This window comes from Heptranchias perlo, chromosome 4 (assembly GCF_035084215.1).
Source record: "Heptranchias perlo isolate sHepPer1 chromosome 4, sHepPer1.hap1, whole genome shotgun sequence".
In the NCBI taxonomy this organism is placed as follows: domain Eukaryota; kingdom Metazoa; phylum Chordata; class Chondrichthyes; order Hexanchiformes; family Hexanchidae; genus Heptranchias; species Heptranchias perlo.
The window spans coordinates 81,837,801-81,851,867 of NC_090328.1; the positions used below are offsets into that span (position 1 = coordinate 81,837,801).

A 14,067-nucleotide genomic window follows, 5' to 3' on the forward strand; every position below is an offset into this window, starting at 1 on the left:
TCCCAACAATTTCGCTCTTTCTCACAAAATAGGTTGAAATTATACATCAGTACAGTAATACGGAGACCTTCTCATTTCCATGTGCAGGGGGATGCTCTTGAACAGGCGATCATTAGTCAAAAGCCACAGCTGGAGAAACTAATTGCAACAACAGCCCATGAGCGAATGCCCTGGTTCCATGGGAAGAAATCTCGAGATGATGCTGAGCGTTGCATTCTCAGAGGCTCGCGGACTAATGGCAAATTTTTGTGAGTAACAAAATTGCACTTTTATAAAAAGCAATGCTGTTCTCCGTCTGAACTGTTAGAAATTTCAATAAATTTCTCTAAATATTCACTAGCCTTTTATGTATGTTTTGTAGTAAAATCATTCATTCAGTTCAAGTGACGGTAGCTAGTAACTAATAGGAGCTCAGTATTTCTGAATCATGTCATACTTGATCATTGGAAAGATCCAGTAATTAATCTTAGTTACTGCTCTGAATGTTTTAATAATGTTGTATTGTGATTCAGTTCTTGTTTGCAGCTTCCCAAAAGAGCACTTTAAAAATGCTGGAACCCTGATAAATTACCCAGTATCTTTTGAGTATGGGCTGCCATGTGAGGCCAGTGCTATGTAGTTATTATATTTTCATTTGTGGAAATCATCTTAATTCAATTATGTAAATTAAAAGAAAAAAGTTATTTGTGATCTTGTATTGTTAATAGGTGTATTAAACTGAATTACTTGATGAGGATCTGATTTAAATGGTAAAACAGAGGCCATAAGCCATAAATGTTTGAATATTGGGACTGATTTCCCTGATGCTTTCACCCAATCCATTTCCACGCTTCCCTGGGGGGCAGGAGGCCTACAGGAGGCACAGTCCCAAAATAGCGATGGTAATGAGGCGGGTGGGGGTGTTCCTGGAATTGTGGCCATGAGGTTCCCAGATGCCGGAGTGCCCCAAAAAGCTGGTATATGTCTAAGCTGGAAACGCTCATCAAACCAGAGGGTTTGAGGAGCCTTGACACTAGGCTAAAGAGGGGCTCACAAGTTAAGTCTTAATTTTTATTTCACTCACCCTGCAGATCTTTAAAGTTTGGGGCCTTCTGACTGCTCTTGTCAAATAGCAAACAGAAAGCCCAAAGGGCAGCAGCCAGGAACGTGCTTGCTTGCCTGGAGGCCTGCAGCTGTGATTGCATTTCCTTCCCTTTTTCTGGTGCTAGCGATGCTGCGCTTGCCCTGGACAAAAAATACTGGTACTTCTGTGCCTGGACAGGGACAGCACACTGCAGGTACGCTGCGCCTGTGCAGCACTGGGCTAGGAAAATCTATCACATAACCTCCAGATTTGACACTCTTGAGAAATGTGCTTTGTTGACTTTGTAATGTGAAAATAATGGAGCTGAAATCTGATTTTAAGGATGTCACAAGCTCCTGACATGAAAGAAAAGGGATTGATTTTCCTCTACCTCCTACATCGACGCAAGTTAGATAGTGCGCTGCTGCACTGCACCTGACTGAAACACAGCTGAGCCCAGATAAATTTCTGGGTCCAGTTAATTAACATGTATTAACCTTCATGTAGGTGCAGAAACACCTCAGGGAATGTCCGAGATGTCAGGGAAGTGTCTGCTGGTGCGGGTCTGAGCGACCTGCTGCAAAACTAATGCCCCGTTGGCTTTGGAGCCTTGTAGCCGCTGTCAAAAACAGCAGCCAGTTAGCCTCCAGCTTTGCTACCCCTCTTTGCTGACCCAGAAAAACAGAAACAGTGAAAATTGTAAGAGGTTACTGGTAGCCTCTTTTCAGATCTTCCAATCTGAAGGGGCTGATGGCCACCCCTAAGGCATTTTCAATGGGGGAGCTGCTTTTCAGGCGGAAACCCAAGAAAATGACATGGAGGCATTTTGACATCACTCCCATGTAGAATTGCATTCTACTTAAATGTTCCCGCCTGATTCAGGCAGGAGCTGTCTGTTCAGGCTCTGGGATACCCCCAGAAATGCATGTGAAGGACAAAGGGGACAGACACCTCTCCTAAGGATATACTGTCATTGACATACATTTTGAAGATGACCCCATGCTTACAGATAAACAGATAATGTTGTTGAGAAGCAATATGTAGATGAGCATTAGGAGGGGGCCAAGAATAGAGTCTTGGCGCATACTGGATGTTACTGAGTTAGCTTGGGAGCAGAAGGCATTACAGTAGATGTGCAGACTACATTTGGATAGGTGGGACCAGATACCATGAAAGGATAGTGTTATAGAAGTGGACTACAGAAAACAGGTAGTGGAGAAGGATGGAATAGTTGACCATTTTGAAGTATTTAAAGCAGCACTAATCTGTTTGCCAGCTTCCATGTAGTTACGTAAGTTTGAACCAGTAACCTGACTGGCATTGGCATGGTTTAAATTAGGTGTTTCACACCTTAGCCTTCTCAAATGAATTATAAGGGTAGATTTTAAAAATCCACCACAGGTGCACAGCTTTGCACACTGGGAGTGCATATTGGACAATCAAATTCGGGTACGGTAGCATAGTAGCATTTGACCGAGTGTGGCACCAAGGAGCCCGAGTCAAATTGAAGTCAATGGGAATCAGGGGGAAAACTATCCAGTGGCTGAAGTCATACCTAGCACAAAGAAAGATGGTAGTGGTTGTTGGAGGCCAATCATCTCAGCCCCAGGACATTGCTGCAGGAGTTCCTCAGGGCAGTGTCCTAGGTCCAACCATCTTCAGCTGCTTCATCAATGACCTTCCCTCCATCATAAGGTCAGAAATGGGGATGTTCGCTGATGATTGCACAGTGTTCAGTTCCATTCGCAACCCCTCAGATAATGAAGCAGTCCGTGCCCGCATGCAGCAAGACCTGGACAACATCCAGGCTTGGGCTGATAAGTGGCAAGTAACATTCGTGCCAGACAAGTGCCAGGCAATGACCATCTCCAACAAGAGAGAGTCTAATCACCTCCCCTTGACATTCAATGGCATTACCATCGCCGAATCCCCCACCATCAACATCCTGGGGTTCACCATTGACCAGAAACTTAACTGGACCAGCCATATAAATATTGTGGCTACAAGAGCAGGTCAGAGGCTGGTTATTCTGCGACGAGTGACTCACCTCCTGACTCCCCAAAGCCTTTCCACCATCTACAAGGCACAAGTCAGGAGTGTGATGGAATACTTTTCACTTGCCTGGATGAGTGCTGCTCCAACAACACTCAAGAAGCTCGACACCATCCAGGACAAAGCAGCACGCTTGATTGGCACCCCATCCACCACCCTAAACATTTACTCCCTTCACTACCAGCGCACTGTGGCTGCAGTGTGTACCAGCCACAGGATGCACTGCAGCCACTCGCCAAGGCTTCTTCGACAGCACCTCCCAAACCTGCGACTTTTACCACCTAGAAGGACAAGGGCAGCAGGCACATGGGAACAACATCACCTGCATGTTCCCCTCCAAGTCACACACCATTCCGACTTGGAAATATATTGCCATTCCTTCATCATCACTGAGTCAAACTCCTGGAACTCCCTTCCCTCATAAGTCATTTGAGAAGGCTAAGGTGTGAAACACCTAATTTAAACCATGCCAATGCCAGTCAGGTTACTGGTGGGAGAACCTTCACCACACGGACTGCAGCAGTTCAAGAAGGCAGCTCACCACCACCTTCTCAAGGGCAATTAGGGATGAGCAATAAATGCTGGCCTCGCCAGCGACGCCCACATCCCATGAATGAATAATAAAAAAAGAACGCCAAGATCAATAAGCCCTGTAAAATTTCCCATCCAATAATTTTAATTTAATGGGCAGAACATGCTGGGGAGCCCACTGACTTCTGCACCTGAACTCCCAACATGTGCTCCTGGAGTGCAAAGCTCTGCACTGAGAGCATGAATTCGTAAAATCTACCCCATAATCTTTGGTAGAAAACATTTCTAATGCTTAGCTGTCTGGTAGTCAGAAAACAAAAGAAACGGTTACTGGTCAGTCCATACAAATGATTGTGTCAGCCCAATGGTGGAGGGAAGTTTAAAAAAGTAGTTTTAAAAAAAAACATCAGTTGCACTTAAATTGTTGTCAAGATATTTACTGGAAGCTTGTGGTTTCATAGCTTAATGAAAGAATGTGTGCATGTACTTCCTGCACTGACCTGTGGTTAAGTGGCAGGCAGATGCTGACAATAACGATGCAACAATGGTTCTCAAAGGAGTTCTTGCAGAGTCTCACTGGTGAGTTCAGTTTATATTAATTCAATGTGCAAAAAACTTTGCAAGTAGAGAAAGCCTTCCTAGATCCCTAGGCAACCAGATGCCTACATCCACCCCTGCTCAACCAATGTCAGACATTAGATTGTCACTGAACATCAAGGAATCAGATGCTGATTGGTATTAGAACTCCAGAGAATTAGACACAGATTTGCATGGGACCACTTAGAATGCTGCACACTTACTGGCACCAGATCATCAAATAAAATTAATCACTAGCCATTAATGGCTGATGAGCAATGAACCGATACCCCAAATCACTATGGAAAATACACTGGAGATATTTTTTTAAATTGAAATAAAACATTTGGGGTAAAAACAAAGAAGCCTTGAGTCACTTCCTTCTAACAAGCATGACTGGCAAAATAGCAATACACAAAATCCAGAATCATACAATCATAGAATGGTTCCAGCACAGAAGGAGGCCATTTGGTCCATTGAGCCCGTGTCGGCTCTTTGTAAGAGCAATCCAATTAGTCCCATTCTCCTGTTCTTTCCCCGTAGCCCTGCAAATTTTTTTCCTTCAAGTATTTATCCAATTCCTTTTTGAAAGCCACGATTGAATTTGCTTCCACCGCCCTTTGAGGCAGCGCATTCCAGATCATAACTACTCGCTGCGTAAAAAGGTTTTTCCTCATGTCACCTTTGGTTTTTTTGCCAATCACCTTAAATATGTGTCCTCTGGTTCTCGACCCTTCCACCAATGGGAACAGTTTCTCTTTATTTACTTTATCTAAACTCTTCATGATTTTCAACACTTCTATCAAATCTCCTTTTAACCTTCTCTGCTGTAAGGAGAATAATCCCAGCTTCTCCAGTCTATCCACGTAACTGAGGCCCTCATCCCTGGAACCATTCTAGTAAATCTTTTCTGCACCCTCTCTAAGGCCTTCACATTCTTCCTAAAGTGCAGTGCCCAGAATTGGACACAATATTCCAGTTGTGGCCAAACCAGTGTATTATAAAGGTTCAACATAACTTCCTTGCTTTTGCACTCCATGCCTCTATTTATAAAACCCAGGATCCTATATGCTTTTTTAACCGCTTTCTCAACCTGTCCTGCCACCTTCAACGATTTGTGAATCCTTTAGAATTGTACCATTTAGCTCATATTGCCTCTCCTCATTCTTCCTGCCAAAATGTATCACTTTGCACTTCTCTACATTAAATTTCATCTGCCATATGTCCACCCATTCCACTAGCCTGTCCAAGTCCTCTTGAATGCAGACAAATTGTGAGATTGTTGTACTATGGGTCAGTGACATTGCTTCGATTCATCTTTTTTGCAATGACAAAAGTCACATTGAACCTGCAGTCCAGCTGATGGTTGTCATCGTTAACTCACGGTGTTCTGAGCTTTGAGATAGTCTCAACATAAAGTAAATTTGCCTTTAGGGTAGGTTTCCTGCCAGCTCAAAATTTAGCTGCAGCTATTTACTATCTGTCATCTTCAATATGTCCGGTGCATTCACCATTTCCATTGAACTTACCAGCAGACAATCTATAATATGTCTAAGAGGCTGAAGATCTCCCTTAAACTGTCCAATGCAAGTCAATAACAAGAGACTCGTACTAGCATGTAGTATGGTGCAGAATCTTTAACTGCTAGCTTCTCAACTAGTTACTTATGTAACAGCAGAGTAAATATCTGCTGATTTTTCATCTAATGCTGGCCAATTTCATTTGAAAATCCTTCAACAGAGTCTGTATTTTTTGCACTAAATGAGAATCTATGCCTAAATTAATGATTAAGTGTAAAGAGACTGTTCTTAAATTGATATGGTAAATTCTATCAGTCAGGTCTGGGTTCATTCATTTTCCTATGTGTTGTGTTAAAAGGATCATGGCCTGGAATTTCCTCTGCATTTGCACCCAGATACATAAGTAATCTGGGCGCAAAAAAATTACGCGCCTTAATAGACCGTGGAATTTTGGGAATAAGTGAGATACCCGTGTAACTACAATGACTTTAAAAACCTTAGTTCTTCAGTCATTATTCTCTACTACCATGATGAACATTTCTCCTATATCACCATTTTAATTGTTATTTTACATTGTTTCTTATGTATACTATCTATTTTAATTTATTTTCCTTATTGCTTATTTATTTTGTGCTTAAAAGCTAAGCTTACATTTCCTCCTGTACCTTCATCAACCTGAGCTCTACCTTGGAGCTCGAGCCCTCACCTCCTTAATTCAATTCCCAAGTGGCCTGAAATTTAATCCCAAAGGCCAACTGGGCCCAAGTCTCCTCAATCTTCACAGCCGCCCATCAAACCTTCTACCCGAAGAATTTCTGCCCATATAGGGGAGAAATTTGAGGCTGTGAATCGGGCGGAGGGGGACACCTCAGCTCCCCCATTGGTGCCCAAGGCACACCTGATGCCGTATTCAGACAGGCCTGTAAATGGACAAGCAGCTTGCCTGCCTGAATCAGCAGGCAGGCTGTTTTACTATGCAAATCAGGGTCCTTCGCCAGTACCCCAATGCAAAATCCAGGTAAAAATGGGCAGAGCAAGCATCACCAAGTTGCCCCAGGTGTTGAGCAGCCTAACCAGTGGTCACTCAAAAACAGCCATGAAACTTTTTCAAAGTTAGATTTTTGGGATGCCAGAAAGATCAGGATTGCTTCTCTTGACTCCACAAAAATATTGCGGGCCACTGATGACCCAGGCTCGCCCCCTCTGCTTTGCCTGCCCCCACCCAGAACTACCTGCGGCTATATTGGCATTGGAGCCAACTGAAATTCATTGGGCTCCGACTGGCGAGCTGCATCGGGATGGCTATTTGGCACCAACAGCTCGCCACTTCAATTCAAATGAGTTTCGATGCCGAATTTGGCTCTGGCCTTAGGTCAGCACAGATCAGCATGGAGAGCAATCATTCTGCCGACTTGCTGCCCATTTTGGGCGAAGTCCAATTTCTCCCCCTATATCTCACAATTGAAAAGCTGCACATAATTTCCCCCACTTTTCACAAGTCTCCTGCATTGATTAGGGCAACAGATATTTTGTGATTATCAGATGAACAATGATTGCAAATTGATAAGCACAATCTCTAAAATAGTGGCCACAGTAGAACCAATTCCCTGTCAAGTGGCTGAAACAGGAATGCTACCTGGACCTTAATTGCAATGTAGGGACGTGTGATTGGCACTGAAAGGCTTAGGTTGTTTTGACATAAGCAAAAAGGAATTGTAGACAAGCAAATACAATATAGAATGTGTGTGAGAAGGGTTACCACTGCTGCATTTGACAGACAGGCAGCCTGTTTGGGGTATGGTTCACTTGCATTAGAGTCATATTTTACAGAAAGGCTATCAATGTATGTTTACAGTTTGCTCGAGTTTTTAGTACTAGGGGAAGAGATAGTGGAGTAACTAGGTACAGAACTGGCCATGTGATATCAAATTTACTTGTGTAATTGCTTGGGCCACATTTGGCAAATGTGCACAGGGTGATTAGTTTGTCTCATTGTGAGCAACTAAGGATCATTCATATCCCATCTGAGTTCCATATCTTACCTTTATAGTCCTGTTCCATCACTTTCTTGGTTGATGTGAGGTGTCCTGCAGTACTGGGGACATTGTAGCACATATATGATCCTTTGGAGTCAGGTAAGAGGTAAATCTGCCTACTTGTCACAACTTTTTCTTGTAGTGCTACTCTCAATGAAAGTACTTTACTTTACGGTGGAGAACAATTTCAACAACCTGTGGTTTGTGTAGTCATATCTCTCACGTCCGCCTTTTGCACCTGGGTTCTGGTTCTATGGTCGGCAGAAACCCAGGGGTGAAGAACAGATGTCAATAACATCAGTAGACAAAATATATGCTTCAAAAATTGACCCAAGCAGAAAAATCTGAAATATCTTTAGAATAAATAGTGGCAGGAAGAAGATGTTTTCTCTACCCCAGTGGGCTGTGGATGCTCAGTCGTTGAGTATATTCAAGACTGAGATCGATAGATTTTTGGACTCTAAGGGAATCAAGAGATATGGAGATCGGGTGGGAAAGTGGAGTTGAGGGTGAACATCAGCCATGATCTTATTAAATGGCAGAGCAGGCTCGAGGGGCTGTGTGGCCTACTCGAGCTCCTATTTCTTATGTTTTCTTATGTTTTAACAGGTCATTATCTTGGGTTTCTACCTAAAATGTCTGTGGGGAAAGTGTTTGGCCCTGGCTAATATTAAAGCTATTGTGCCAATCAATGGTTCTATAAAAAAGGAAAAGACAATGTTTCTATGTTTAAAATTGTCACTTAGGAGTAAGCTGCCACATAATGCGAAAATACAAACTCGATTGGTACATCTATCGCATGAGTAACTAGTTGAGAGAAAGGCAGTCAAAGATTATGCGCTAACCTTATTACACCCTAGTACAGTTCTGCTGTTAGAAACTTGACATGCATTGGAGAAGTTATTGGAAGCATGAAGCCTCTTCGCCATATTCCAATTTGTCTGCTTGTCAGTGGCATAAACAGAATCCTAAGAATTGCTGGGCATTGGTTTTACCCATCTATTACAAAACTTTCAAAAATGCTAATGGTCAACAACCTATGCAGAACTATAGTAGAATTTTTTTAATTGGCAATAAATTCACCAAAGATGCAGAGAATTGATGTAATTGAAGTTGTTAGGGGAACCACCCTGAGAAAATACCATAGCACACTGACATAGTGACTTTGCTTAAATAATCACTGCAATTCTTCTTCTTTTCAGAGTAAGAGAACGTGATGACAAGGGATCGTATGCTCTCTGCTTGATTCACGAGGGTAAAATATATCATTACCGAATTGACAGGGAAAAAACGGGCAAGCTGTCCATTACAGATGGGAAAAAGTTTGACACTCTCTGGCAGGTAGAGTAATTCAGTGATCGTAGGTGTTGTTGATCAGTTGAATATATTTCATGATGCTGCTCTTTTACCCAAAATCTGTTCAGCGTAAAATCTACAGCACTACACATGAATGTGTCAACCAGTATGCTAATAATAGCAGATAGACAAAATTAAATCCTTCGGTGTGACACATTTTTCTTGAATAAAGTACTAGCTAGCCATGCTTCGTCATAATTTAATGCGTAAACATAGCTTAACTCTCACTGACCACACTGTCCATTTTATAAATTTTATTTTTCTTTGCTTCTCCTAATTTTCCCACCTCCTATCCTATCCTGAAGACAGTGATTTATGTCAGGATACAGTTCCACAGGTACCAGCAGTCCTCCGGTATTTAAGCAAGGAGCCTTTCTTCTTGCCTGATCCTAGGTATTGGATGTGATCAGATTATTTGACCATAGGGAGTTTCCCAGCTGAACACTATCATGTCCTTAGACGATAGTCACATATGCACACTTTTCAGCAATGTTTATAGCTAGAGTGTGGGATTGGAACTTTGGCTAATTTTAACCTTCTCTAGCCTAGGGACACTGAAGCCAATTCATGAATCCCCCCACTATTCTGACAGCTTTCACATCACTTGTTAGGGATTAAGCATCGCATTTTCCTGGTCTCCACCAGACCAGGTGGTGCATTTGCCAGCTGAGCCATTATGGTTAAATTTCAATCAACTTTTCCTATCACTTTATGTTACACACTATTTCTTGGTTAATAGGGCAAGAATATGATCTGCATCTGGATTCTAATAACAAGTCTACAAGCTCACCTTCAACTTTTTCACTATCCCTGTGAGAAGGCACCTAGGTCTGGATTTTAACTTGGAGCTGGGAAGAGAACGGGGTGGGGGAAGTAAATCGGTGAAGTAGATTGGACTTGAATAATTGGATTTTTGCCCTTTGATTGTTTCATTAACTTTTTTCCAAATTATTACTTGACCACTGAGGTGGATAATATTTTATTAATGCTTTAAGATAACAAATACCAGCAAAGTTGTGCAACACTAGGACAGTACATATTGCACAATTTTAAATGCAAAAAACATTTGAAAAAAATTACTTCTTTTTAAAACATAATTATATGGCATTACCTAATGCCCAAAATTTCCTTCACAGGGACATCCTGATCTAGAATGTGACACATTTCACAGGTAAACCTAGAGAAGGGAAATGGGGATGAAATAAAATCATTTAAGTGGGAGTGGTTGGTATCCTAGATGCAAGTCTGGCTCAAGCTGATGGAATGAGCCCCCTAACTCTGCTGGTTGTACAAGTCTATAGGACATTAATTTTGGGCAATCTGAAATTAGTTTCTAGTAGGCAAAGGTATACAACACAAAACTGCCATTAATTCAGCACAAGTTGTTACTAAATTGCCAATTTATTCAGAGAAACTACTAGGTTGGTTGGTGTGGGAACTGGAAAAAGGGAGTGCATTTTTGAAGACTGGAGCATGTCCTTTCAATACTATGGCCACATATATCTATATTATTTCTCTCCTTGTTGCAAATTTAGGCCAAAACTTCCATTTATATTGCGTGGTGTAAAACTCAACATTGTGCCTTTTAAGAATTCCACTTTAGAGACCAAAAAATGATTGAAAAGAGATTGGCTTCTCAGCAATTAAACAGAGACTAGAGCAATCTTCAATGGGTTTGATGCTTGATTGAATTCAATTCCTTGATTCCACTTGCTGGCATACTGTCATGGGAAGTGGTAGATAAAAAGATAAAAATAAAATTTAAAAATACTCATCTCAAATGTATGAGAAGTACTGTACTGGTGATAGGATCTGAAATGCCATTTAGCTTTCTGCTTACAGACAGTATTTTAAAAGTGAGATGGCCCTGAGGCACAAAATGTTGTCTGTGTCGCTAATATAATAAAAAAAACAGACTGCTCAGTGCAACATATGTGCAGTGGAAGAGATACGACTGACTGCACAGCAGAAGCAGAAATACACATAACATCTTTGTTGTAGACAATTCATTTCCACTTCATTTCAATATGAAGGATGGCTGTAATTATTTTCTTCCTGTATTATCTCACCCATCAATAACTTCAAGTAATTCATTGTCTGAAAAGTGCTTCAAGATGATTCTGAGAGACGTCGTTAGGCACGGAATGTCACTGGGAATGTCCTCGGGAGTTCTCCCAATCGGCCGCCGTAATTTCATTGGAAACTCTAGATATACCACGCGAACAGAGCTTCCGGAGAAGTTACAGACGCCAATCAGGAGAACCTCCGAGTAAATTTCTGATGTGTGTTTCACCAAAGTCCAATACAAAGATGTTGGACTCTCAGCTAATTCTGGAATTTCATGAAATCTGGTGAAGCCAGGAGTCCTAGTTGGGGAAAGAAAGACCTGCATTTATTTTGTGCCTTATGACACCTCTCAGAATCATCTCAAAGTTAATAGTTGTTTAAGCAAATGCAGCAGCCATTTAGCACATACTAAGATCCCACAAACAGCAACAAGATGAATGAGCAGCTAATCCATTTTTGGTGGTGTTGGTTTGGAGAGAAATGTTGTAATTGATTCCCAAAGAAGATTTCAGTTATGCAGTAAATCCCTATGGTGACCAATTATCAGAAAATTCCATGTATCCTGAGACTTGATCTACTGCACAGTTCTTTATTGAATTCTCAAACAGCGGCAATGGCCAGGCCAGTTGCTCAGGGGTAGTCCTTATCTGTTTTCACATATATATCTCTATATTAAAAAAGTATGTTTGTAATGCAATGTTGTATGTCTATGATATTCTAAGAATGTAATATTAGAATCATAGAATCACAAAATGGTTATGGCACAGAAGGAGGCCATTCAGCCCATCGAGCCTGCGCCAGCACTCTGCAAGAGCAATCCAGCTAGTCTCACTCCCCCGCTCTTTCCCCATAGCCCTGCAAATTTTTCTCCATCAGGTACCTATCTAATTCCTTTTTGAAAGCCACAATTGACCCTGCTTCCACTACCCTTTCAGGCAGTGCATTCCAGATTCTAACCACTCGCTGCGTAAAAAAGTTTTTCCTCATGTCGCCTTTGGTTCTTTTGCTAATCAGCTTAAACCTGTGTCCTCTGGTTCGCGACCCTTCCGCCAGTGGGAACAGTTTTCCTTTATTTACTTTGTCTAGATCCTTCATTATTTTGCATACCTGTATCGAATCTCCTCTCAACCTTCTCTGCTCTAAGGAGAACAACCCTGGCTTTTCCAGTCTCTCCACGTAACTGAGGTCCCTCATCTCTGGATCTATTCTAGTAAATCTTTTCTGCACCCTCTCTAAGGTCTTCACATCCTTCCTAAAGTGTGGTGCCCAGAATTGGACACAATACTCCAATTGTGGCCGAACCAGTGTATTATAAAGGTTCAACATAACTTCCTTGCTTTTGTACTCTATGCCTCTATTTATAAAGCCCAGGATCCCGTATGCTTTCTTAACCACTTTCTCAACCTGTCCTGCCACCTTCAACGACCTGTGTACATATACCCCCAGGTCGCTCTGTTCCTGTACTCCCTTTAGAGTTGTACCCTTTAGTTTATTCTGCCTCTCCTCATTCTTCCTACCAAAATGTATCACTTTGCACTTCTCTGCGTTAAATTTAATCTGCCACGTATCCACCCATTCCACCAGCCTGTCCATGTCCTCTTGAAGTCTATGACTATCCTCCTCACTGTTCACTACACTTCCAAGTTTTGTGTCATCTGCAAATTTTGAAATTGTGCCCTGTACACCCTAGTCCAAGTCATTAATATATATCAAGAAAAGCAGTGATCCCAGTACCGACCACTGGGGAACACCACTGTATACCTTCCTCCAGTCTGAAAAACAGCCGTTCACCACCACCCTCTGTTTCCTGTCACTTAGCCAATTTCGTATCCATGTTGCCACTGCCCTTTTTATTCTGTGGGCTTTAATTTTATTGACAAGCCTATCATGTAGGACTTTATCAAACACCTTTTAGAAGTCCATATGCACAAAATCAACCGCATTCCCTCGTCTATCCTCTCTGTTACCTCATCAAAAAACTCAATCAAGTTAGTCAAACATGATTTGCCTTTAACAAATCCATGTTGGCTTTCCCTTATTAATCCACACTTGTCCAAGTGACTATTGATTTTGTCCTGGATTATTGTTTCTAAAAGTTTCCCCACCACCGAGGTTAAACTGACTGGCCTGTAGTTGCTGGGTTTATCTTTACATCCTTTTTTGAACAAGGGTGTAATGTTTGGAATTCTCCAGTCCTCCAGCACCATCCCTCTGTCTAAGGAGGATTGGAAGATTGTGGCCAGTACTTCCACAATTTCCACCCTTACTTCCTTCAGCAACCTAGGATGCATCCCATTCAGACCTGGTGACTTATCTATTTTAAATACAGCCAGACTTTCTAGTACCTCTTTATCAATTTTTATCCTATACAGTATCTCAACTACCTCCTCTTTTACTGTGGCTTTGGCTGTAACTTCTTCCTTGGCAAAGACAGATGCAAAGTACTCATTTAGTACCTCTGCCATGCCCTCTGCCTCCATGTGTATATCTCCTTTTTGGTCCCTAATCAGATCCACCCTTCCTCTTACCACCCATCTACTATTTATATGCCTATAGAAGACTTTCGGATTTCCTTTTATGTTAGCTGCCAGTCTAGTCTCATACTCTCTGCCCGCTTATTTCCTTTTTTATTTCCCCTCTGAACTTTCTACACTCCGCCTGGTTCTCACTTATATTAACAACCTGATATCTGTCATACGCCCCCTTTTTCTGCTTCATCTTGCTCTCTATCTCTTTCATCATCCAGGGAGCTCTGGCTTTAGTTGCCCTACCTTTATCCCTCTTCGGAATGTGCCTAGACTGTACCTGAACCATCTCCTCTTTAAAGGCCACCCATTCTTCAATTACAGTTTTGCCTGCCAATCTT

At 41.9% G+C, this 14,067-nt stretch overlaps 1 protein-coding gene across 3 annotated transcripts in view; it reads left to right on the forward strand.

The window, feature by feature from the left end:
• Positions 1-14,067, forward strand: part of syk (spleen tyrosine kinase) — a 120,293-nt gene that overhangs the window by 66,023 nt on the left and 40,203 nt on the right. For all 3 annotated transcript variants that reach the window (XM_067983238.1, XM_067983240.1, XM_067983239.1), the window contains exons 3-4: positions 88-248; positions 8,981-9,119. In XM_067983238.1, the coding sequence (XP_067839339.1) occupies positions 88-248; positions 8,981-9,119 (300 nt within the window). The remainder of the gene's footprint in view (positions 1-87; positions 249-8,980; positions 9,120-14,067) is intronic.